Here is a 25,389-nt window from a genome sequence, read left to right as displayed (position 1 = left end):
ACAGAAGTATTTACAACTATAAATTTTCTTCTAAGCCCTGCTTTAGCAGCATCCCATGTTTTGGTATATTGAGTCTTCATTTTCATTCATCTCAAAAAATTTTCTGATTTCTCCTTTGAATCATTGTTCATTTAGAAGGGTGCTGTTTAATTTACACATTTGCGCTTCTCATTTTTTGTCTGTAATTGATTTCTAATTTTGTTACATTGTGATCAGCAAAGATGTCTTGTATTACTTTTATTCTTTTAAATGTATTGAAATTTGTTTTATGTTCTTGTATCTGGTGTGTGCTGGAGAATGTTTCATGTTCACTTCAGAATACTCTGCTGTTTGTGGGGTAACGTGTCCTATAGATATCTGTTAGTAGTTGGTTTATAGTGTTGGGCAACTTTTCTACTTCCTTGTCAATCTTCTGCCTGGCTGCTCTATCCATTATTGAAAGTGGGGTGCTGAAGTTTCCAATTATTGTTGCTGAATTGTCTATTTCTCCTTCCATTTCTGGTCAGTTTTTGCTTCATGTATTTTGGTGTTCCATTATCAGGTGCATACATGCTTATAATTATTATATCTTCCTGATATATTGACTTTGTTATCATTATAAAACACTTTGATGGACTTTATTCTACCAGGAAAGTGAAAGAAGCCAGTCACAAAAGACCACACATCAAAGGACTCCAGTCATAGGAAATGTCTAAAACCGGGAAATCTACAGAGACAGAAAGTAGAGTAGTACAAGTTGGGCATCCCTAATCTGAAAACTCCAAATCCAAAATACTCCAAAATTCAAAACTTTAAATGCTGACATGACACTACCAAGTGAAAAATTCCACACATAAGTATTTAACACAAACTTTATTTCATGCACACAATTAATAAAACTGTTGAATAAAATTGCCTTCAGCCTATGTGTATGAAGTGTATATGAAAGATATGTGATTAGACTGGGGTCCTATGCTCAAGATGTCTCACTATGTGTAGTATATGCAAACATTCTAAAATCCAAAAAATCCAAAATCTGAAAGACTTCTAGTCTGAAGTATTTTGGATAGAGATGGAGTGGGGAGATGGAAGTGTGGTTAGCTAAAAAGTACAGATTCTTCCCTCAAGTGATAAAAATATCCTAAAATTGACTGAAATGATGATTATACATACCTGTGGATGTACCAAAAAATCATTAAATCGTATAGTTTAAATGGGTGAATAGTACGTATGAGACTTATACTTCAATAAAGCTGTTTAAAAAAGAGAAACTATATCACTAAGTTTGTGAAAAGTAAATAATCCTTATTTAATGTTTTCTGTAAATATTACAATTTTATTTATTGGATTTACTTAGAGAAAACTACTGAGTGAGAACAGCACTCAGGAAATGTTGTATGGAATTTTTTTTTTTTTTTTTTTGACCACTAAGGGGAAAAACAAATGTACTATCAGAATCATCAGAGGGGACTTGGGCACAAGAAAACCTACAGATGAATCAAGGCCATAATTGGAAACAAAGTATACTTATAAATATAATCAAAGAAATGAAGGCATTAATCAGAAAAAGGCTACAATTTCTACTAGCAAACAACTCATGTAATTGTAATATTTCTAGAGGATATTTCACCCACAAGTAATCTGTGTATCAAAGAAATAATTCAGCATACTTTAGATGGCATGAAAATGCAAAACCCAAATTATTTCTTCAGGATCAAAAGCAATTTCTTCTAAAACAGAATGCTCTTCAGTCTTTTATCAATCTGACCTTTTCTCCTAATGAGTTAGAATCATATTTATTGACCTAATTAGTCCAACTAATTTCTATCACATTAACCATTTTAGCAAGCAACTTTGAATTTCTCATTAAAAATAGCATTAAAAATAGACACTATATCTTATATACCCACTCAACTCTCTTGCTTCTGAATAGAATTGTAATAACAGAATAGTTTTCACTCACAGAGTACACACTGTTAGGATAAACAGAAAGTCATCCACATTTCTCTTTTGTGAGCTTTTAGTATAATGCTAAAGGAGGAATAGAGGCTCGTGTTTCAGGAATTTGCAAAGTCACTTTGCTTACAGTTTAATCAGAATAGGCTACATAATAAAATTTCACTGCCCTGGAAAGCACTGTAAAAATGGTCTGTGTATTCTTGCTCTTCTTTTTTTCCTCATATATAGTTTTACATTTATGATAACTTTTCAATAATAGTTTAAGATTATTTGTATAAAGTACAATTTTCAAAGTATAAAGATCAATAGTTTTCAGGATATTCGCAGAGTTCCACAATCAAGGCCACCATCTAACCTTAGAATAATTTCATACTCCCAAGGAGAAATCCCATACCTCATAGCAGTCATTACATTCTCCCCTTTCCTCAGCCCCTGGCAATCACTAACCTATATTGTTGTATTTACGAATTTGCCTATTCTGACATGTCATTTAAGTAGAGTCATACAATATGTGGCCTTCTGTGACTGGCTTCTTTCACTTAGCACAATGTTTTCAAGTTTCTTCTATGTTGTAGCATGCATCAGTATTCCATTACTTGTTACTGTTAAATATTCCACTGTATGGATATACCACATAATGTTTATCCATTCATCAGTTGGTGGACATTTGGGTGGACATTCAACCCAACTGAATAAGAACATTGCTGCTATGAACATTCATGTACAAGGTTTTGGGTGAATATATTTTTGTTTTTGTTGTATATATACATAGCAGTAGAGTTGCCAGGTCATACGGTAACTCTACGTATAACATTTTGAGGAACTGCCAAATTGTTTTCCAAAGTGGCTACACCATTTTCTTGCTTCCTCTTGAAGTTCAAATAAGACACCTGGAAACAGGACATCATTTTTTCATGTTTCTTCTTCTTTGAGGATTCCTCGAAAGTTAATCATGTTTACTTAATTAAATAGCTTAATGAAAAACTTGGCCTAGCTCAAATCCTAAAATAGCATATTGATGCCTCCAATTAGTAAGCGCATGTTTGCATTAGAAGAAAAGTGTAATACTTAGCAATCTGAATCCTCATATATGCATGTAAATAATTTTAGACGTTTAAAAAAGCTCTAACTGGCAATTGTATGTTTCCTATCACCACATCATAGGTATTACAGTTCTAACATTTTATTACAAGGACATGAGTTAATATCGGCTTTTGCAACTACTTTGGTGTTGATGCTCACAAAAGGGAAGTAGTCATGCTTACACTGCCACAAACAGCCAATGTTTGAAGAACTCGTGCAGCGAAGGAAGGGCAGCCTGATTTAAGTCCTATTTGACCTTGGGCAAACAACTGACACCTGCTTATAACGTGGAGTTAAAAACAGTACTTATTTCATAGAGTGGCTTTGAGGAATAATTGGAGATCATGCATGCAAAGTGCTAGCACAGTGCCTAGTGCATAGGAAGGAATGAATAAATATCGTTACCATATTTTTCTATTTTTTTTTTTTTTTTGCCAGTCATAAAGTCATAAAGTGAGTTAGAAGTAAAAGGAACCATTTGAGGTAGAGAGACTAAGTGTGCTTAAAAACAATTTTCTGGCTTACAATAACAATTTCAAGGACATGAGCTGTATACTCCTAGTGGGGAAAATCAGCACAGAGTGTGCCTGATTGCATTTCTGACATCCAGCTTTATGATACTGTGAAAAGAGGAGGAACTACAAGACCAGAAGTGCTGAGGGCTGGTCTTCACCCTACTATCCCATCTGAAGGATCTTTTCTGAGTCACTTCTCTGGGCCTCAGTTTCCTGACCTTTAAATGGGTGTATAAATACTTGCTTCCATCTTACGGCTATTTTGAGAATTAAATAAGAAATCATATAGAGAATTTCTCATAAATTGTGAGTTAAATTTTTTAAAAATTCACTCCTTGAACATCGATTTTGTGCCAAGTACTGGGCTAGATAAGTTGAAATAAACAACAGCAATGACAAAACAAGAATAAAATGTGGGTCCAATCTTTTTAAAAAAAAGATTATAAAAATTTAAGATAGTATACTTATTTTTAAAAAATCTCACAGCGAAAAACTTTTAACATCTGCTGATTTATTGGTAAAAATGTTTTAAATGAGCTTCATTTCACATTTTAGTACAATAAAATGCACAGTATGTTACTAAATAACTGGGATTATTTCAGCAAATACCAGCCAGGCCTTGTTATTCAGTGGTTAACTCACTGAAGTGTTTCCCACCAAATGGGGTTGGGCCTAGGAGATCTGAATGTTAACATTAACAGTTGGGAAGTTAATTATTGCTCTCTATTTTGTAAGGTTTATCAAAATTTAACTGAATTTCCTGCAGGCGCTGGGCTACCTTGTGACTTCACACAGCACAGGACCAAAGGGAGGATTCAGGAGCAAGGCGAGACCCCTTTCTGTTCCACCCAAGCTTGACAGAGAGAAGCAAATCTGCACAGGAATCATCTGTGGTTTTCCACTTGGATTCTGGAGCCAGGCCAACCCTGGTTCCCATTCCTGCCCTAAAGCTATTCTAGTTGCCCTTTCTTGTGTCATTTCCTGCTTTAAAGCCTCAGTTTCCTTATCTGTAAAATGATGATGGTAACAGCATACTGCAAAGAGTAACTGTGGAGATTGAAAGAGATAATACATAAAATGCCCTTAAAGCAGGGCATGGCACAGAAGACAGGTCCATTACACATTTAACGTAATAATAATTATTAGTGGTATTGTTTTACTTGAAGAATGCAAAACATCTGCTCTTTATAAATTAGGATATTGACATTCTCAAACAAAACAATTCTGTTTTAGAAATAATATTTTATGGGGCACAGTGGCTCCTCGTGTAATCCCAGAAATTTAGGAGGCGAAGGCAGGAGGAATGCTTGAGGCCAGGAGTTCAAGACCAGCATGGGCAACATAGGGAGACCCTATCTCTACAAAAATCAACAAAACAAACAACAGTGTGAGCTGTTTTTTTCTTTTTGTTTGTTTTATTATTATTTTTTAAGTGATGTGCCCAGTGTCAAGTAGCGCCACATGCACAGTGCTGACAGTAAATAAATACAAAGAGTGATGGCAGAAGGGATTGTGGCTAAGACTCATTTTGGGCTGGCCTGAACCTTTATAAACAATGTTTCCATGAGAGTGGTTTATGGAACATTAGTCCCATAAGATAGTTTCAAAAACAAATCAATTAACTTTGCAAAACACTTAACACAGCTTGCACATCTGGAACTTTCTCCATGCATATTAGCATTTTAAGAGCCCTGAGAAGTCTTGCAGGAAAGAAACCAGTTTACATTTGTTGAATCGCATGATTGCCAAACTTACGGGATCTTTGCCAAGTTAAGAGGCAAGTGACGGGGACAGCACCATCACTGGCACTATAACAAAACGCAGGTGGGATGTGTGGATGGGCTTCCCTCTCAGGGAGAGAAGGGCGTGCGAGTGGAAGGCAACAACTGAGAAGCTTCTTGGCTTTCAAGGAGCAGTGGTGGGCAGTGGGAGGTGTCTGAGGGTCCCCTCACTACCTTTTAAGGGGGTGGGTGTCTTCAGCTACCTGGGGAGTTAAATTTGCTGACTTGGGCTTGAGATTTGGGTACACTAGCCACAAAAGCCCTTCTGTGTCCTTTTCATTCTCCATTCTATAACTCCTTCAACTAAGTATGATAACAACAATGACTACAGGCCATAATCATACTGGCCAACGTTTGTTGAGTGCTTTTCTCTGTGTCAGGGACTCTTTTTTTTAATTATACTTAAAGTTCTAGGGTACAGGTGCACAACGTGCAGGTTTGTTACATATGTATACATGAGCCATGTTGGTGTGCTGCGCCCATTAACTTGTCATTTACATTAGGTATATCTCCTAATGCTATCCCTCCCCTCTCCCCCACTCCCCACAATAGGACCCTGTGTGTGATGTTCCCCTTCCTGTGTCCGAGTGGGAGATCTCATCGTTCAATTCCCACCTATGAGTGAGAACATGTGGTATTTGGTTTTCTGTTCTTGCGATAGTTTGCTGAGAATGATGGTTTCCAAAAGAGGACACAAACAAATGGAAGAACATACCATGCTCATGGATAGGAAGAATCAATATTGTGACAACGGCCATACTGCCCAAGGTGATTTATAGATTCAATGCCATCCCCATTAAGCTACCAATGACTTTCTTCACAGAATTGGAAAAAACTGCTTTAAAGTTCATATGGAAAAAAAAAGACCCCGCATTGTCAGGCACTCTTCTAAGCACTTGATTATTCCTCAAAGCAACCCGATAAGGTAGGAACTATTACCTTCATTTCATAAATGAGGAAACTGAGGGACACTTGAAATAACTTGTGAAAATACTTAAAGTATCTATTTGAAGTAGTATAAGACGCTGAACATTCTAGGGCCTGTATTTTACTAAGAGACATTTAGTTTTGCTATCAATATCCTGTGAAGTACTATTTGGGAAATGTTGGTTTTGACTCACTCTATCTCTTAGCAATAGTGGGAGAGTGATCTTTCTGCCTGGCAGGGTGCCAGCTGCCCACAGCCACCCTGTCCTGGCTGCAGCTCGCTTGCCATGGCCGCTTCTCAGGCTGCTTTGTGCCACGGCTTGGCATCTCCCAGGCTTGCACTCTCCAGTAGAAATAAAATGCAAGCCACACGTGGAAGTTAAGAATTTCTAGTAGCCACATTTTTTTAATGTCAAAAGGAACAGATTAAATTAATTTTAATAATAGATTCTATTGAACCCAATTATGCAAAATATTATTTCAACATGTGACACTAGCCACATCTCAAGGGCCTCCTGGTGACCGTATAGGATGGTGCATTCTAGGCAGGAAGTGTTTGCAGAGTGGATACAGGAGACAGCGTGTTGTGGGAGATAAGAGTGTGAGCTCAGGAATCAGAGAGACCTGTGTGTAAATCCCAGCTGCTCTGCATTCAATCTTTGTGACCTCTGCTGAGTCACTTCAGCCCTCTGTGCCTCAGTTTCCTCATCTGTGAAAAGGGGATAATGACAGTTCGTGCCTAATAGGGCAGTAGGGAGGGTGAAATAACTTAGTCTACATAAAGTGTTAGAATGGGGCCTGGTGGGTAGGAAGTACTCTGGAGGCACGGGCTGTGCTAACTCTCATTACTTAGAATGAGCAGGAGGTTAAGGCTGCTGGAATGAAGTGGCTCCCAGGCCTGCTGCTGGGATCTGCCTGCTATCTGACATTTCACTGCAGTTTGTGGGTGGCCCTGACGCTGAATGTGGTGCCTGTGGTGGGTCTAGGTATCATTCTCATATCAGAGATTAAAGCGCAGTTGGGCTGGAGCTCTTTGAAAAGGCATGTAAGCCACTCGTAGGGAGTGTATCTCCCACATTCTTTTGATACACAGGTCTCCTAGTTTATAGGCACTGAGGACTGGTTTATAGGGCCTGCAACTGAAACCCTTTCTCGTCCCAATGTCCATGTTCCATGACCATGGAAGTGAGTGACCACAGGGGCATGCTGTACTCCAGTGACTGGTGGACCTCACTGGTCTTCCTCCCCAGCCACAGGCCACCTTCCCCAATACCCTGGTCCAGCTCAGAAAAGGCTTGATGGATTTATTTATTTTAAAATCATATTTGGTTGCTGTATACTCAGCTCTCGATGTGACAACTTAATCCCTTAAATGAATTGAAACCTTTCTATCTTTCTCTATAAGCTTGAGACAACTTCTTGAACAGTCTCAACAGTTCATTCTTAATTATTCCCACACTTAAAATAAATACAATGGCACTTCCCAAAGCTCATTTGAGTCATACTTTTGAACATCCCCTTTCCAGGCACCATCTGCAGCTTTTTCCTGTGTTACAGCCTGGAAAGAACACAGGACTGGGAAGTAAGAAGCCTGTGTTCAATTTTGCCATTCATTCTAGCTCCAATATTAGGAGTCCCTTCGAAGTTCTGGGCCTTGATCTTCTTATCCATAAAGAGAAGGCCTGGAATAGAAGTTCTCGCTAAAGTTTCCCCCAGTATTAAAAATTTATGAATTCTTGTATTTTATAAGATAAAAGTGAATGATGATTAAAAATGAAGTCCTCAGTTTCCAAAGGGGCAAAACCCAACAGAGATTCCCTCTGAGCCACTGTCACTCTCAGAAAGGGTATGGATGAAACAGTCAGCAGGGTGGCAGGGAAGAAGAAGACAGAATAACTCCAAAAGAGAGAGACCAACACAAAAGAAGTGGACTTTTGCTGATGTTAAATTATATTAAGGGGAGTACAGTCTACACATCTCCATTACTCATTGGGAAAATTTTATTTCGGACCTGCTGAAACAGATAATAGTTTCTGAAAAACCACTTCTATTTTCTCTAATCTGACGTGTTACAATGAAATAACATCAAATGTGAGAATTAGGAAACTGGCTTGAAAGAAACAAAAAAGTATACAATCAAAGATATCTCTGGAAAAGCATTTAAATTGTCCACAAAGCACAGGATGGAAATTTTCAGGATTTATGGAGTTACATCTTCTATCCCTCTTCAGCAGCAGGGCATGTGGTCGTAAGGGCTGAATCTCATACTATTAACACCAAACTCTTTTACCTCTGTCTCTGTCTCATTGTCCCTCTGACTCTCTCTTTCTCTCGAGCTGTCTGCATGCACATACACACATGTAACATACATGCAATACAACACAGTTGCATTCTTACCTATGAAGAGGCTCCTCTGGACCTGTTTTCACCCATGAGCTAAGACAACACATTGCCATCACAAAGTATACTGGTTGGACATGGAGAGTTGTGTTTCTGGATACAGATGAGCAATAAAAATAACAACTGCCTCTTCTCTTGGCCTAGACCATGGCTTTGAATAATAAATCCTAAATAAGCCTCTCCTATTCCATTTTTTGGACAAGCTCTATACTGCATGCTCCACTACACTTTCTTGCTATGTAGTTCTGGGACTGCATGAAATCTATGGTGCATGAAGTACTGGCAATAAAATAAAGAAGCTATGTATGAAATAAGCATTTACAAATTAAGAGACTTTTTGAAAGACAAGCCACAATCTGGGACACAATATTTGCAAACTATATCTGACAAAGGACTTATATACAGAATAAAGAACTTTCAGACTTCAGTAATAAGAAAACAAATATTCTAAGTTTTAAAAAATTGCTGAAAGATTTGAACAGATACTTCACCAAAGAAGATACTTGGACAGCAAATATGCACATGAAGAAATACCCAATATCATTAGTCTTTAGGTAAATGCAAATGAAAACTGCAATGAAATTCCACTAAACACCTATTAGAATAGCTAAACTTCAAAAAACAAAAGCAGAACAACAAAATGTTGACAATACCAAGTGCTGGAGAGGATGCAGAGGAACTGGAACTTTCATACCCTGCAGGTGGGGCTACAAAATGGCACAACCACTTTGAAAAATATATTGGCAGTTTCTAATAGAGTGAAACATACATTAACCACCTGAGCCGGTAATCTTATGCCTAGGTATTTATCCAAATGAAGTGGAAACTTATATTCACACAAAAATCTGTATGCAAATATTTATAGTGGCTTTATTTGTAATGGTCAAAAACTGTTGCTCAAGTACGTAATGGTTAAAGAAATGGTGGCATATCCATTCAATGGAATACTGCTCACCAATAAAAAAGGATGAATTACTGATACAGGCAACAATGTGGATAAACCTCAAACACACTGTGCCTAGTGATTATTTCTATATTCTGCAAAAGACAAAACTATAGAGACAGAAAACAGGAGTGGGGAGAGGGGCTGATTACAAAGGACACCAAAAACTGCTCTGTAACGTGATTATCATGATGGTTCTATGACTATACATTTGCTAAAACCTGCAGAGCTATACATTAGAAAGGTTAAATGTTATGGTATGTAAATTATACATTAATAGAGAAATGGAAGGAAAACACTAGGAAACACTAATGGAAAATAAAAAGATTTATCAAAAATTAAAAAAAAATTAGCAGAAAAATTCTCAAGCCAATCACATTAACTTGAACTTTTTTCCACACAGCAACTGCATTTTTAATACTCATTCTAATTCTAACGTCACATAAGAATTGAGAATCAATAAAAAGGAAGACTTGTGCCAACATTTGCCCCATGTTTGACTTTGCTCCTTCTCAAAGCCCACTATTCAGTCACATGTGCACACCATATCAGATCTTGCATTCACCCATGCTCTTTTTGTGATATTCAGATTATTTATTAATGATTTTCAGTTGCACAGAACATCCATGCAAATATCTGGTCCAGAGGTAAAAAGTCAAATGAGAAAACACAGCCATAAATGGCTATAATAAAGTCTCTTTAATGATACAATTATCATAAAGAAACCATCTTTGGCAGATACAAAGGTGCAAATGTTAAACCTCAATGCATGATAAAATAGCACTTTATTAACCAAAGTGGGATTATCCCCTCATATGAAGAAACTCAAGAAATTTTGCCATGTCTTACTTTAAAAAGAAAGCCCACTCAAGTGAAAGATCTGGAGGGTTCTCAGGTCAACACCAAAATCTTCCTGCCTCTGTCAGCTAGATGGCCCTCTGTCAGAGCCTTCTACTGATTCTGAAGTCCCTTCTAAAGAACGATGTGCATCTTAACCAGTTTCAGGTGGTTCCTGTGAAGGTGAACATATTATCAAGTATTCATCCTTGTAGCACCCCTTTTCTTCAGCAGGGAATGGGTTTCTGAAGCAAAGTGTCAGGAATTCCTAAAATATGATTAGCAAGAAACAGGGAAAGGTCCTGAGATGCCACAGAAGGTGTAAAGCAGGCAGCTCTTATGGCTGTGTTTGGATCCAGAAGCTTAATTAAAAAGTTTTGGGGGCCAAGCGTGGTAGCTCACACCTGTAATCCCAGCATTTTGGGAGGCCACAGCAGATGAACCACTTGAGGCTAGGAGTTTGAGACAAGCCTGGCCAACATGGCAAAACCCTGTCTCTACTAAAAATATACAAATTAGCTGGGTGTGGTGGTGCACCACTGTAATCTCAGCTACTTGGGAGGCTGAGGCACAAGAATAGCTTGAACCTGGAAGGTGGTGGTTGCAGTGGGCCAAGATTGCACCACTGCACTCCAGCCTGGGCAACAGAGCAAGACTCTCCAACAACAACCCAAAAAAGGTTTTGGGGAATAAGCGTATTTTGTATGTAAATGAGTCCTAATCTCAGGTACAAACCTAACTTGCCACCTTACATTCCTAATTGCAAACTGGCCCTTCTGGGCTTCAAAACACAGGTGAGGGAGATCCTTTAAGGATAGAAAAGGTAGTTTAACATTTCAGTCAATGATGGAATGCAGGTATGACAGTGGTCTCCTAAGATCGTAATACTAAATTTTGACTCTACCTTTTCTATGTTTAGATACATAGATACTTAACATCATGTTATAATTGCCTGCAGTATTCAGTACAGTCACATACTGTACAGGTCTGTAGCCTAGGAGCAATAGGCTATGTACCACCTAGCCTAGGTGTGTGGTAGGCTATGCTATCTAGGTTTGTGTCAGTGCACTCTGTGATGTTCACAAAATTACCTAACAAGAATGCATGGGTCACACACACCCTATGCATGATGACACTGTAAATTGAGGATCTTTCTATTGATAGGAACATCACAATGAGAGCTATCAAGGCACTTCAGACAAGGAGTCAAAACACCTCCCAAAGATACTGCCTTTTCCCTTCAATTAAATCACTCTGAGAAGTGGTTTAATGGCCCAGGGGCTTTGCTCTGGGTACCTGCTCTGGCCTTGGAGGCTGGCCTTGCTTTTCAAATCCTTGCAACTGCAGCCTGACCTTATGATGATAAAGATGAAGCAAAGACTAAGAGCAATGGAAGGGAAAAAGGGGCTATATGCAGCAAAACTAAAACTAGAACAAAAATAGCAATTTTAACAATAGCAATAAGGACAACAAAGTGAAAAGTAGCTTCAGAGACAACAATGAGTTGCAATGTGTGGACCTTGTTTAGATCACAATCTAACCAATGATTGTAAAAAGGCATTTTGGAGACAATGAGAAAAATTTGAATATAGGTACTGTGTAGGTGATATGAAGGAATCATTGTTAATTTTGCTGAAACATTATTTATAATATTACTTGACACATATTATATATCAAATATTAATACTATTATAGTTACATACAAAAAGATCTCCACTTTTCAAAGATTTATCATGAAATATTTAGAGATGGTATCTTGGGTTTGCTTTAATATACTCAGCATAAAGAAAAATAAGCAAATGTAGAAAAATCTTAGTCATTATTAAGATTCATGGTGTTTATAGTGGTTCATTTTATTATTGTCTCTACCTTTATGTATGCTTGAAGATGTTCATAATAAAATGGTTTTTAAAAACAAAATGATTTTTTTAAAAAAATTAATGAATAAATGGGAACAGATGAAAGAAGGTACAATTCCTGTATTAGAAGTTTCTTTTTTACTATTTCTTAATGACTTTATTGGAGTACTGCCCTATTAATACCAAAGTTTTTTTTTTAAAAAAAGGAAAGCAGAATTTTTATAAGTACCATTCAGTAGATCAAGTTGAAGAAATACAGAATTAATGTATTTAAAACAGTGATTTTCTAATAATTTACCAAGGATTTTAGAGGTCATTGCTTATACTGACTGTTTATTTGACAGAAAGTCACTGAAGACTATAAAAAAGAGAAAAACTGTATAAACTCCGATGAAGAACAAAAAGGGGAAAATGAAAGGAAATCAGGCTCAAACTATAAATACCAAATGACAATAACTGTCTTTAAAAATTCATAATCAGTCTTGAGTTGCAGTGCCAGCTTTTTCCCTTCCTGCACACTGTGGACAAGTTTGTTCACCTCTCTTCTGCACGTTATGGACAAGTTTGTTCACCTCTCTGAGTTCAGCTTTCTCATTTGTAAGATGGGAATAATCAGAGCATCTTCCTCCCACGAACTGTTGCAGGAGTAAATGAAATAATCATAATGTGCTTTCACATTGCCAAGTACACAGTTCCTTAAATGCTGCCTGCTCTTGATCTCTACAAGGCTGAAAGGGTCTAAGAATGCAGAAAGTGTGTGGAGAAAGTGCAGGCAGACCAGTTCCTAGCATAAGTCACTAATTAGCCACCAACCACTGACCTGCTTGGGGCCCAGGCAGGATTCTGAAGTCAGCCGAAGCTTTTGTCACTGCCTGGAACCCACAGGCTGCCCCAGAATGTTTTACCAAAAGCCCCCTCCGGGGTCTGCTCCCCAGCTCTGTCTCTCACTCCATTTGGGCACCACTCGAAGGGCAGCTAATCTAATCAGCTAATCTATGCTAAATTATTAATGGGATCCAAGAGGTTAATGTGTAACAAGTATACACTCCATCAGGGGCCTGCTGGAGACAGACACAAGGCCTCTGTGAGTCATTAGAGTCTTGGTGGGAATTTCAGGCACCAGGCAGCCTTCCTCAAATCAAATCAAATTCCAGACAGGCATTTAAAAATTCCTGCCAGCAGAAATAGTTTATATATGAAGGCAGTCAAATCAATGCCGAGGCCAAAAAATATCCCCTAACTAGACCAGGACATAAGGGCTGAAGAAAATGGTATGTTTATGAGCTTTATAACCTTGGGCAAGTCAACATTATGAACTTCTCTGTGTCTCAGTTTTCCAATCTGCAAAATGGAGTTTGCGGTAAGCATTGAAATATGTAATCCATGTAAAGTGCTTGGAACGGAGCCTACCACATGATATATGCTCAGCAAATGTCAATTCTTATTAGTATCATCTAGAGAATGGAAATTAGATGGTAGTCAAAGAAGATGCTCCAAAACCTGAAGTTAAAAAGCGGTTTGTAGGCCATGCATGATGGCTCGGTTCTGTAATCCCAGGGAGATCCTGTCTCTGCAATGTTTTTTGGTTTGTTTTAATGAACCAAGCGTGGTGGCATATGTCTCTAGTTTTAGCTGCTTGGAAGGCTGAAGTGTAAGGATCCCTGGAGCCCTGGAAATGAAGGCTATAATAAGCTATGATCGTGCCACTGAACTCTAGCCTGGGCAACAGAGTGAGATTCTGCCTCAAAAAGCCAAACAAACCAAAAAAGGGGTTTCTAGATAGCAGTTTCCATTTGTGTTTTCAACGCAATTCGACCCACAGTATAGCACATTGGAATCAGATTGGGTTACGGCTCAGACTGTCTTCTTCCTGGCTGCGTGACCTTCTGGACAAGTTTCTCAACCTCTTTGAGCTAATTTTCTCAACTGTAAAACAGGGGTAATAATACCTAACCTACAATGTTGATGAATGTATTACATATGATAATGTGTGCAAAGTGTGTAGCATAGTGATCCCATATGCACATAAGAGCCTAACAGATGATGTCTTTAATTATCATCTTATGTTTTCCAGCCTTTGTAACGGCAGCCTGGAAATCCCAATCAGGAAGTGATGGTACCGTCTCATGGGAGTGACAAACAGAGTCACCAGTGCCTAATGGAGATGAAATCTTAATAATACTAGGGTCAGTCCAACAGGCACAAGGCAATTTAGCTGGGTTGAATGGGAGATTCAACTTTAACCAGCCACAGATGTCCCAAAGAAGTAGACATGAGGCAGGATTTTTATCTGTCTGGTTATTGAGACTGCCTCATTGCAAGAAAATAAAGGACTGATAATCTCCACTTCTAAGGTCCTAAGATCCTAAGAGACCAAAATGTGGCTTGGCTGCTATTGGTCTCCAGTGACAAGTTCAATGGGTCTAGCAAAATAAATCCATGCCACTGTCCCCATTTCATTTTATCGGTATTTTCTGATTATGAAACAGTTATAGAAACATAGCAAAGGAGTCACAAAATATAAGAATATAAAATTTCAAAAGTAAAGACTGCCTATGTTCCTAGTAACCATAAATAATCACTGTTAATATTTTCATGTCTTTACTTCAGATTTTCTGTTTACACACATGTACACAAATACAGTTTATCATTAAAAAAAAAAAAAAAACCTACCAAACATACTAGTTTATCACCTGCTTGTTCACTGAATATATATTTCTGTGTTTGGTAACATAAATTCAGGCCATCATTTTTAACAGATGCATAGGAATCCATTATATGCCTGCGTCATAATGTATTGATCTATCTTCCTCCCAAAGAGGACTTAGGCTGTTTCCAGTCTTTTGCTATAATAAATAACACTGTACTGGATCTCGTTCATAAACAGCTTTACACAATTGTCCAATTATTTCTTTAGGCACAGCATTGATGGGTCACAGAGTAGACAGTTCTTAAATGCCTTAAGAAACAAAAATCACCTGGCCTTGCTGAGATGGGAAGGTGAGGGAGAAGTTTGAGTTAGAGAAAAAACACTTGTCTTCCAGGCCCAGGCAAACAAAACAGCCTTCTTCCCTGCCTTTCTCTCACCCACCTACCAGGAAGCACTGATAAGAACCACTAAATCCTCTTGTACAAAACTCAGGGTCAAACAGAGAGTGTCTGTGAAACAGAACTTGGGATTTCATCCGGAAACAAGCAATAGGAAGGATCCGCAGGAAGTGGCTTATAAAAGCAAGCCACTCTCCGAAGGGTTCCCATAGGCCTTTCGCTTGTCCCCCTGGTGTGTGGGGCTGGCAGGCAGTAAGCACAGTGAATTTTACTGAGGACCCAGTGTGTAGAGGACACTGCAGTCACAAGGGCATGTCATAAGGAGAGAAGACACCCCACTTCCCATCCTGAACCCTAAGGAACTCACAAATAGGATGAAAAGACAGACAAATGCAGAGACACTCAAATGACCCAAATGTATACACATAGACATAACCAGTGACGACAAAACAGATACAATCGGGAAGGGCAGCCACTGGGCCAAGAGAAACTTGCAAAAAAGAAAATGTTTAAATGCTGCATTGGGTACAGAGGAAACAAGGGGACAGAAAGCACCCTCAGCCTTGCTACTAGCTGGCAGGGTGACCTTGGGCAAGTTCCCTAAACCCTTCATGATTACCCAGAAGCACTAGGCTATTAGCTATGAATTTTCGTATTTTGAGTTTTCCTTTCCTTATTGTGGTGTTTTGTTTCCTATTTTCATGAACCCTTAAAAAAAAATCTTACCATTCTGTGATTGTCTACCACCTGCTAAATAAACACTGTCCTGGCAGCTTTCATTATTTCATACTCATTTAGCTCTAACTTCAATCTTGAAAGGTACATGTTATTCTTACTTTATATTATAAAGTGTGCTTAAAGTCATACAACTCACCAGGAATACGGACGGTTACTGGTTTTCTCCTCCTGGCACAGAGGAGTTGGTCAATAAAGACTTGATGGCTAACTGAATGAATGGACACATGAATGAAGAAACAGAGTTGCAGACTCCTTTCTAAACCCATAAAGCTTTCATTGCAGAAGACTCCTTCTATGCTTCCCTTTCTAACTTATCTCAGAATCCTTTTTTGAAAATTAGGCATACTTCAAGACTCAGAAATGACCAAGATATATTCCATCTGCATGTGAAAGTGTCACAGCCATTGTGTCTTGCCCTGCTCCAGCTCCCATGATTTGGTAACTAAAGGGTTACACCTAGCTCAGCAGGATCTCTCTCCCAAGGCTAGGGAAAGTTTGGATGAGTTGGTGTTGAATATATAGGGTATCACTCCTGGGAGGAAGCATCTTAACATCCTGCAACTTCAGTTTCCTTATCTGCACAGAATTAGAGTGTTGGCCTAGACCAGACTGCTAAGGACTCCTCCAGTTCCAATATTCTATCATTCTATGAGAAGAGGAGACGTGGAAAGCCCTGATGTAGAAAGTCAAGTTCACAGCAATGCCAACAGCAAGTGACAGATAATGACTACTGCCTTAAACCCAACTTTAGCAGTGACTCTCAAATTTAGCTAAACATCTGAATCACTTGGAGCACTATTAAAACCACTGATTCTTGCTTCATCACGTTTGCCTGGGAGAGGGGTTTGTTTTGTTTTGTTTTAAAGAATCTGCAATTTGTATGAGGCTCCCAGAGTACTTCTAAAGGTTACTTTTGGTTACCAACCACTGCTCTTGATTGGTGGTTGGGAAGGAAGGTGTATCACTGAATCTGAATGGATTGCTATTGCTAGGCAGCCCCTTTTCTCTCTGGCAAGAGGGACTACTCCCACCCCAACCTACTTTCACTCCCTGTGCAAAGGCTACCTGATTTCAGAGGTGTCCTTGACGTGTTGGTCCATTCCTCTAATGTCTGCTGGTGAATCGTGCCATATTCTAAACTGTCCTGAGAAATTGCATCTGAATTCAAAGAAGAGGTGCAGAGTAGCTGGAAGAGAGAGACCAGAGTGGCACAGCCCAGCAGCAATCTTTGGAAGAGCTGATCAAAACTGCTGGGCTCCTGGTTCATCACATGGGATGAAGGAATGGCACGCCATATTGGTCAGGAGAAAGCACACACTAGGAGGAAAACTAAAAATACTGGCATTGGTGATTTGGAAGGTGGTACTTAAAGGCACCAACCTTAATAATGACTGGAACCCAAATACTGTTGTTTTTTTTTTAACTAAGGCATCTTCATTGTTCTCGAACTTGACATTTTTAAGATTCACTCTTCTTTGTGTTTTTAACAGGGTTTGACAATGACATTTCCTCCAGCCCAGGAAATCAAATGTCCATTAACTTGCATAATTAATATTTTAAAATGAACCTTGAAGATTTTTTTGAATCACAATATTAATTAAGACTTTCTCTTTCTGCCCCCTCTCTCTTTTCCACACAGACTCCTGCACAGAGAAAATGGGTCACGGAATAAGACAGACAAACATGGGTCATCATTGTGGACTAGCTGTGAGATCTTGGGCAAACTACTTCATAAATCTCAGCTCCTTTTCCAGGTATTATACAATGGAGTTAGGAATGGTACCTACCTCATAGGTTTGTGATAAGGATTAAGCAAGGTAGTGCAGGTACAGTGCTTTGCATAATGCATGTACAGAATAAAACAATAATAAATAGTCATTTTTAAAAATGTTGACCTGTAGCCACTTTAGGGGAGTGTCACTGGTCATGTCAATAAATTGGTCATGACCAGTGACACTCCCCTAAAGTGTCATTGGTCAATAAATTCATTAGTGAAAAAAATATTTCAGTGTCTTCTGAATATATACAAATAAGATGGAAGGAGGGAAATTGCAAATTTCATTTCTGTATGTTACATATACATTTCATGTTATATTTACATTTATACACATGTCTAAAATGTGTACTTGCTAATACAGATTTGGGAAGTCAAGAAGTTATGGTACAATGTGCTAATGGTCTTATTAGCACAGTCAAAAATGTGATAAATGTCCTGTCCATTAAACTTGCTGGTGTCTGGCAGTCTTGACTCTGTGCCTGCTGCTGCAACTATTGTTTTTGATCTATCTAAGTATACTTGCCCCTCTACTCCTCGTATCCTTTGGTTCTTTCGAGTCTGACAGAATGCTTCAGTTATATTCCATCTTGTTGTGGTGGTAAGAACACAGAACTGGATGCGATAAAGCCAAAAGACCTACAATGCTACACCCTTAAATTTGGCTACTTGTAGGTTATAAATGGTCAATGTTATCTTTTATTAAAGGATTCACTTTAGAAATAATAATTCCAGGAGAGAATAGGATAGCACATGCTATCCCACTGAACAACCTGGTACAGGTATAAGATGAAGTAAGTGATCCTCTGGGGAGCATTTGAGGAAACTCCCTGGTGGTCTTGAATTTTGGCCTTGTTTGGAGATACCAGAAAAACCCTGAGATGCTATTTAATTTGGAGAAGCAATTTTAAAAATAAAGAATAGAAAGAAAGATAAAAGTTTTAGAGACAGGAAGTCCAAGAATTTTTTTAAAGTATTTTCATGAACAACCTAAGATGCAGGACCAAATTGAGGAATTATTTCATAGGATAACTTATCATCAGGCAGAAAGTAACCAGGCTTCTGAGGCAGTGGAGTGTTGCTACAAGACTGCAGATGGAGAAACACAGACAGAAGCTTTCCAGGGTGCCCAGAATGATGTATCCCTGACAATCGCCAAACACATCAGCACAAAACCTCAAAGAATCTGGCCAGGATGGAAGGAGACTAGCAGTGGGCACATAGGATTTGACTGGTTGATTGGTACCTCATGGCGTAACATACAGGTACCTGCCTACAGTTCCTTAAGTCACAGAACATGAGCAAACCTGAAGTTTATAGGAAACATTCAACAAACACATATACGTTTTTGTGACTTCCATTTATAAGACATTTCTGTAACCGTACATGGTGAAACAAACAAACAAAAAACACCCAAATGAACAGAAGATGCCAAAAAAATACAAGCATTTGGTGACTGAGGGTGCTACTATCACGACCTGAATATTACTCAAGCTGAACCCTAAAAATCAGCAACTTCAACCAAAAAGGCAGCTCTGCCCATAGAGGGCATGGAGTCACTACTTTGAGTTCAAATCCTGACTTTATAACTTCTTAGCTGTGCACCTTTGAAAAGGTACTAAACCTCTCCTTAGTCTCCACATCTGTACAGTGGGGTATGTATCCCTACCTCATTTGAGGACTGAATAAACAATAATGCATATGGTAGCACTTTGTAGACTGAAAGAGAGCTATATTTCTGTAGTAGAGCAATTTACCCATCTCAAAGAGCTGGGCTCTCTGCGTAAGCAAGAAGCAAATACCTGAGGTGTCACATGCATGCCTTCCCGTTGAGGGCTCTCTCTGGGGGGTGCTGCGCCTATAAATGATGTGGGGTTTGTTTTGTTCCTCTTCATCTTCTTGTTCATCCATGGACTGTAGTGGTTCAATAAAATAATCCCCATCATAAGACCGGAATGTGCCCAGCTGCAAATGAAGAGAGATGGAAGGTTGATTTAACATAACTCAGTCATTGGGAGGAAGAAAAACAAAAGAACATTTTCAAGTAAAGATGGTGTCATTTTACCCAAATTCTTTTTCAGAAGGGTTGTTTCAACTGAAAATGCTGCAACATATGTGGAGAAGTGGTTTATTTTCACTCTCTGTCATATCAGTACATTTTCTAAAAATTATTATTTACTATTCTTATTATTTTAGATATACGGTCTCGCCCTCTCACTCAGCCTTGAACTCCTGGGCTCAAGCGATCCCCCTCAGCCTCCTGAGTAGCTGGGATTATAGGATGCCATCATGCCCAGCTAAATTTTTTACTTTTTGTAGAGATGGGGGTCTCAATATGTTGCCCAGGCTGGTCTTCAACTCCTGGCTCAGCCTTCCAAAGTGTCATATCAGTAACTGATTCTTGGTTTGACTCCAGTTGATTGTATCTGCTATCCAAATCTGTCTCTAAGAAATACTTCCTTAGGGCTCAAGTTCCAATCATTACTACAGGCTGTTGAAAGAGTCTTGGAAACTTAAAGAGCCTGGAAACTTAGGGACAAGCATGCATTGCAGCAGGAAAAGCTGTCCTATTGAAGTCTTCCCATTGATTCAAATTCAAGAAGCATATTTTGGCCACAATGCATTCAAGGTGGTACCACCTGTAATGCTGGCACATGATCCTCTCACCAGCCCTTTCCTTTGCAAAATAGGGGAGTGATGTCCTGCAAGGCTTTGAAGCCAGATTGCTCTAGGTTCCAGTTTCAGCACCACCACCTACCCATTCACCTTGGGCAAGTTCCTTAACCACTCTGAGCTTAAGCTTCCTTGTTTGTCACCTGGGGATAGATACTTAATGTAATGAGTTACTGTGCAGATTAAAGGAGATAATGATAATTAAGTGCTTAGCAAAATGCCTGACACCTTGCAAAGACTTAGGACTCATGAACGGTTTTTGGTGTTGCCAGCGTTAGCCTCTAACCATTAGGATAAAATTTGCTCTTCCTAATCATTCTAAGGACCTTGCCAGTCACTTTTGCTCCTTTTCACCCCACATATCCAGTTTTTGCAAATGATAAATGATACCTCAAGATTGAACCACCCAAACTAAAAATTACAAGAATGCTGAAAAATTCCCTATGCCACGTTGCTGAGTGGTATTTAAGAGGAGAAATCAAGCTCCTCTCTTCTCTTCCACTTTCCCATTTCCCATGCTGGAAAAAAAATCTGATGCCTTGCATCCTTCCATTGACACAGGAAAAATGACTCCCTGAACATCAGCAACTGCATCTGCCATCAGCGTCATCCAGGAGCTTATTAGAAATTCAAATAATTGTGCTCCACCTCAAATCTGATCTATTGCATCAAAATCTCTAGGGGCAGGGTCCAAGAATTGAAATGTTAATGAGCTCCCAGGGTATTCTTATGCATGCTAAAGTATGAGCAGCACTAGGCTAAGCCATTGGTTCCCCAAAACAGCTAGCTTCAAAATTGCCTGGGAAGATTTTTTGTTTTTGTTTTTCAATTAGATTTGGGGCATTACCCACTACTCACAGATTCAGAATTTCTAGGGATGGATCTAGAATGTTTTTTGTTTTAAAAGCTCTCCACATGATTTATGAGCCCCTGGTTTAAGAAAAGGGCAGCTCAGGTGTGGTCAGACTAAGAGACAGAGTAGCTAGTTGCCAGAGAAGTGATTTAATAAATTTACTTTCTGCCTGTTTTCAATACACAACTCTGGTGTTCTCCCAGCACAAATCAGAGCGCATATCATAACATGTGAAACCCATCAGAGACACGAGTCCTGGGAAAGAGCCAGGGAGCTCAGCTGGTGACGATTTGCCACCTTTGATTGGTAAATGGGAAAACCAAGACACAGAAGGAGCAAGTGATTGGGCCCAAGTTCCCCTTCGATGGTACAGAAGCAGCTGGACAGTGCTAGTGCTGTCTAACCTGACTTTAGTCCTGTGCCTTTTTAGAAAAGAACCCTGAAATCTCTTCAGGAGAACAGGATCAGTCTCTGGTCTATGGTTAAGTGCCAAGGATCAGAAAGACCCGGTTGAAATCCCAACCCTGCCACTTATGAGCTGTGAGACCTTGGGCAAGTCTCTGGCTCTCAAAGTCTCAGATTTTTTTTTTCTTGTCAGTAAAATGCGTTGTTTTGAGGATTGGGTTATTGGAGGATTTGGATGAGATAATACATATGTAAACTATTTATAATAGCCAGGCAGACGATAATAAGAGCTCAATAAATCGTATCAATATGATGACAAAATTAATCGTGCTGTTGATTCACAAAGGTGGGCCTAAGAGTTATCTTTTCTTGGTTAAGGTGACTATTTATTCAAACATGTATACTAAGTATACATACGTAGTACATACTAAGTACATACTAAGCACAACATACAAAGCTCCAATATAGAAGAAAAATGAGTTGATGCTGACCCTGTTGCCAAGGAGAAATGGATAAAACATGTGTACCAAGAACCTTGATGTAAGGGAGAACATACTAAGCATCATAAGAGAGACTCTCAGAAGTGTCTATGAAGGTGGAGGGGGAGAGATGACATCAACTTGGGGAACTATGAAAAGGTCTTCTGGGAAAGAAGAGATATAAATCATATACACCTCCAAAGAAGGGTAGGATTTGAGTATGTGAAGATGAGTGAGAAGACCAAGTAAATTCAAAGGCACAAAGGCAATGAAGACTAGGATTGAGAGTGGGGTGCAGAGAAAGCAGTGTAAATAGTCTGACTGCACTGTAAATAGTCTCAAATGCCAAATGGAGTTAGCGATCGAGGAGAAAGACTGGAGAAGAAGCCCAGTGTAATATTTCTTAGACATCAGTCCTAAGGAGAGAGGGGGAGAAAAGTGAAGGGGTATAGATTTAGGGTAGAGATGTTCAGGAGAGGTGAGCGACCCATCTCAGATGAAATTCAGAAAAACTGACAAGTGACTAGGGGTGGCAGGATGGCACGGCCCACTCCAAAATCTGGTAGACTCCCAAGAGTTTCCTGGAAGACTCCTAGGCGAAGAACTAGCAACATCATGACGCCACTGCTACATATGTGGTAAGGGTAAGTCTTGGGAGGAGATAACTTCCAGAAGGAAGACAGAGGGGCAGGAGTTTTGGAGCTAGATTAATGACTGAAGATACAAAGAGCCAGAGCGCATATCCTTAAGATGTATGAGGGCCCTTTTCCCCAAAAGAGGCAGACTGCGAATTAAACGCAATATAAATGAGGTTATTACAGTACAGGTAGTCGTTTCTGAAGCCCCAGTCCTCAGTTCCCAAAGAAACCACGTGCCCATTACCACCTAAAACTGCCAATGAAAATGAAGGTGCTGCGCAGTAAAATATTTATACAACTGCTGGGGCCACTCGGCTTCAGCGGGTGTGGAGGCGGGGAGAGAGGAGGAGTAAAGACTGTTTACAAACGACGTACACACGCAGTCCTATCCCTACGGTCCTGGAATTGGGGGTTACTATCTTGGAATCTGGGGGCACTCCAGGCTCTGGGCTCAGACGGCTGACTTCTGCCTATCCGAGCCTTAACCTTTCAAAGACGGGAAGGATTCCGGAGCTCTTGCCCTAAGTCCTGGGGCAGCGATGACTCACCGCAGCACCCCCTCCCACTTCGCCAAGCTGCCGTCTCCGCCCACCCCCAAACAATCTCGACAGCGCATTTCGGGAGCCATGGCTCCGGGCGCTCTGCTGGGGGCTAAAGGGGTTTATCCCTTTCCTTGAATCCCAGCAGGCTAGAACTACCCCCTCCCAGGCTTCAGGCTTGCCATGCTCCCCACCCGATCCTTCCAATGCGAGGCAGAGAAGGAAGGATGCGCTTGGGAACTCTGAGAGCCGCGAACGACAGCGCACTGATGGAGCAGCCCAGTGTCCGGGGGTGAGTATCCAAGGCCCCACTTAGAAAAGGGAGGGAGGGGCTGTGGGTGCTTCGGGAAGAGTAAAGGCATCACCGGGCACACTGCCTACGACCCCATTGCGCGTACAGCGCCATGCGCTGGGAGAGACTGACCCGGGTAAGTTTCTGCGTCACACGCGCGTGGCAGAAACGCACGTCGCTTAGGAAAGTCAAGGACCACCCTTGCTCGGACCAGAACCGTACAGCAGCGACTCCTCAAATGTCGAGAAGTCGGGGGCAGATGCCTTGTAAGATCCACTGGAGGGCACGTGCAGGGGTCGGCAGAGAGTCGGGGAACCAACGTGGATTCCCTGCTAAATGCGTATTTGGAAGCGCAAGAAGGCGGTCTCCCCGCCCTGCCTCAGTCCCTAGGGAAACGTGCGCCGCAGGCTCCCTCTCTCCACTCCCTGGAACCCCTAAGTAGTAGAAACCCCAGAGGAACCGAAATCACGTCCGGACAGCCTCTCCAGGCTGTCTCCCACTATCCTGTTTCTCCCGGCCACCCCACCAGTAGGGTGCAGAGTTGGACTGCGCTGCACCCCCACTCTCGGTTCCACCCCAGTTCAAAGCGTCCGGGGTAGGCTCCGCCTTCTCCTCCGCCCCCAGAGCCCTCGGCCCACCCTTCCGTTCTTGGGACGGGACCTGCTCCCTGTCAATCCAGTTCAGCCTCAGGGTTCCTGGCGCGTGAATAAAGGCCCTGAGAGAAAGCGGGGACTCTGGATTACGTACCGCCCTCCACAACACACACGCAAGGAACTCCCAGTGCCTTGGGCAGCGGATCCTCAGCCCCACATCCCCGATGCAAGGCGCACCAATGAGGAGTCTGGTCCGCCCTGCGCTCAGCTGCTCGGCTCCCGGGTGGCCAAGTTTGCTGCAGGGAACCGCAACTCCAGCAACTTTCTCCGAGTTTGGAAACTGACTTCCAGGCCGCCTCGCAGCGTTGGGCAATGCGCCGCTGAACCGAGTCCAAACTCCAGAAAGCTCTGAAACATCCAGAAGCCCCTGGGGGCGGGTGTGTGCGCTCCACGCCAGTGTACGCGCACGCACAGAGCTAGCTACCCAAACCCTACGAGTTTCTAGCTGATATTTAACGCCGGAGAGGAGGGGAGCCTCGCCACAGTGAGGGTCTCTCGGCTTAGAGGGCAATTAAGTCTTCCAGAGGCGGGCGAGGAGGCGGAAGGGGAGAGGAGGTGGCGCGCGCCCACTTACCATTCCCGAGCAGAGGCTGATGACGGCCGTGTGCTCGGACTTGGTATTGACATAGCCTTTGTAGAAACAGTGCTTCAGTTCCGCTTCCTCTTCGGAATAAAACTTGGTCTGGTTCACCCCGGGCGTCCCGAGGAGGGTGACAGTGAACAGTGGAGCGATAAATCCGGCATTGGCGGTGAGATTAAATAGAAACTGCTGGCCGAAGGCGGAGAGGCGGTAATGCGCCTGGGAGGAGGTAGAGGAGGAAGAGGAGGAGGCGAAGGCAGGCCAGGGGTCAGTGGCAGAGTTAATGCTCCGTCGCCTTCTTTTGAAGTGGACATTCGTGGGAAAGGGTTCTCCGAGAGCGTTCACTCGGATGGGAGACACGATTTCGTATTCACTCAGGGTCTCTAATAATTTCACTGCGGAGAGAAGCAGAGGTATATGAACCAATAATTCAT

The 25,389-nt window shown here is 40.9% G+C and overlaps 2 protein-coding genes across 15 annotated transcripts in view; one reads left to right on the top strand and one right to left on the bottom strand.

Annotated features, from left to right (window-relative positions):
- The window catches only part of ADAMTS9 (ADAM metallopeptidase with thrombospondin type 1 motif 9), a 174,601-nt gene that overhangs the window by 148,179 nt on the left and 1,033 nt on the right, over positions 1 to 25,389 (bottom strand). For all 3 annotated transcript variants that reach the window (XM_009200388.3, XM_003894219.5, XM_003894220.5), the window contains exons 2-3: positions 24,950 to 25,350; positions 19,646 to 19,808 (exon numbers count right to left, since the gene is read on the bottom strand). In XM_009200388.3, the coding sequence (XP_009198652.1) occupies positions 19,646 to 19,808; positions 24,950 to 25,350 (564 nt within the window). The remainder of the gene's footprint in view (positions 1 to 19,645; positions 19,809 to 24,949; positions 25,351 to 25,389) is intronic.
- Positions 23,231 to 25,389, top strand: part of LOC108584546 — a 323,594-nt gene continuing 321,435 nt past the window's right edge. For all 12 annotated transcript variants that reach the window (XR_004181940.1, XR_004181939.1, XR_004181938.1 and 9 more), the window contains exon 1: positions 23,231 to 23,722. The gene's annotated coding sequence lies outside the window, so the exon portion shown is untranslated. The remainder of the gene's footprint in view (positions 23,723 to 25,389) is intronic.

Source organism: Papio anubis, chromosome 2, assembly GCF_008728515.1.
Source record: "Papio anubis isolate 15944 chromosome 2, Panubis1.0, whole genome shotgun sequence".
Lineage (NCBI taxonomy): Eukaryota > Metazoa > Chordata > Mammalia > Primates > Cercopithecidae > Papio > Papio anubis.
Note: the sequence above shows the minus strand (reverse complement) of the source record. Positions and strands in the feature narration are given on the sequence as shown.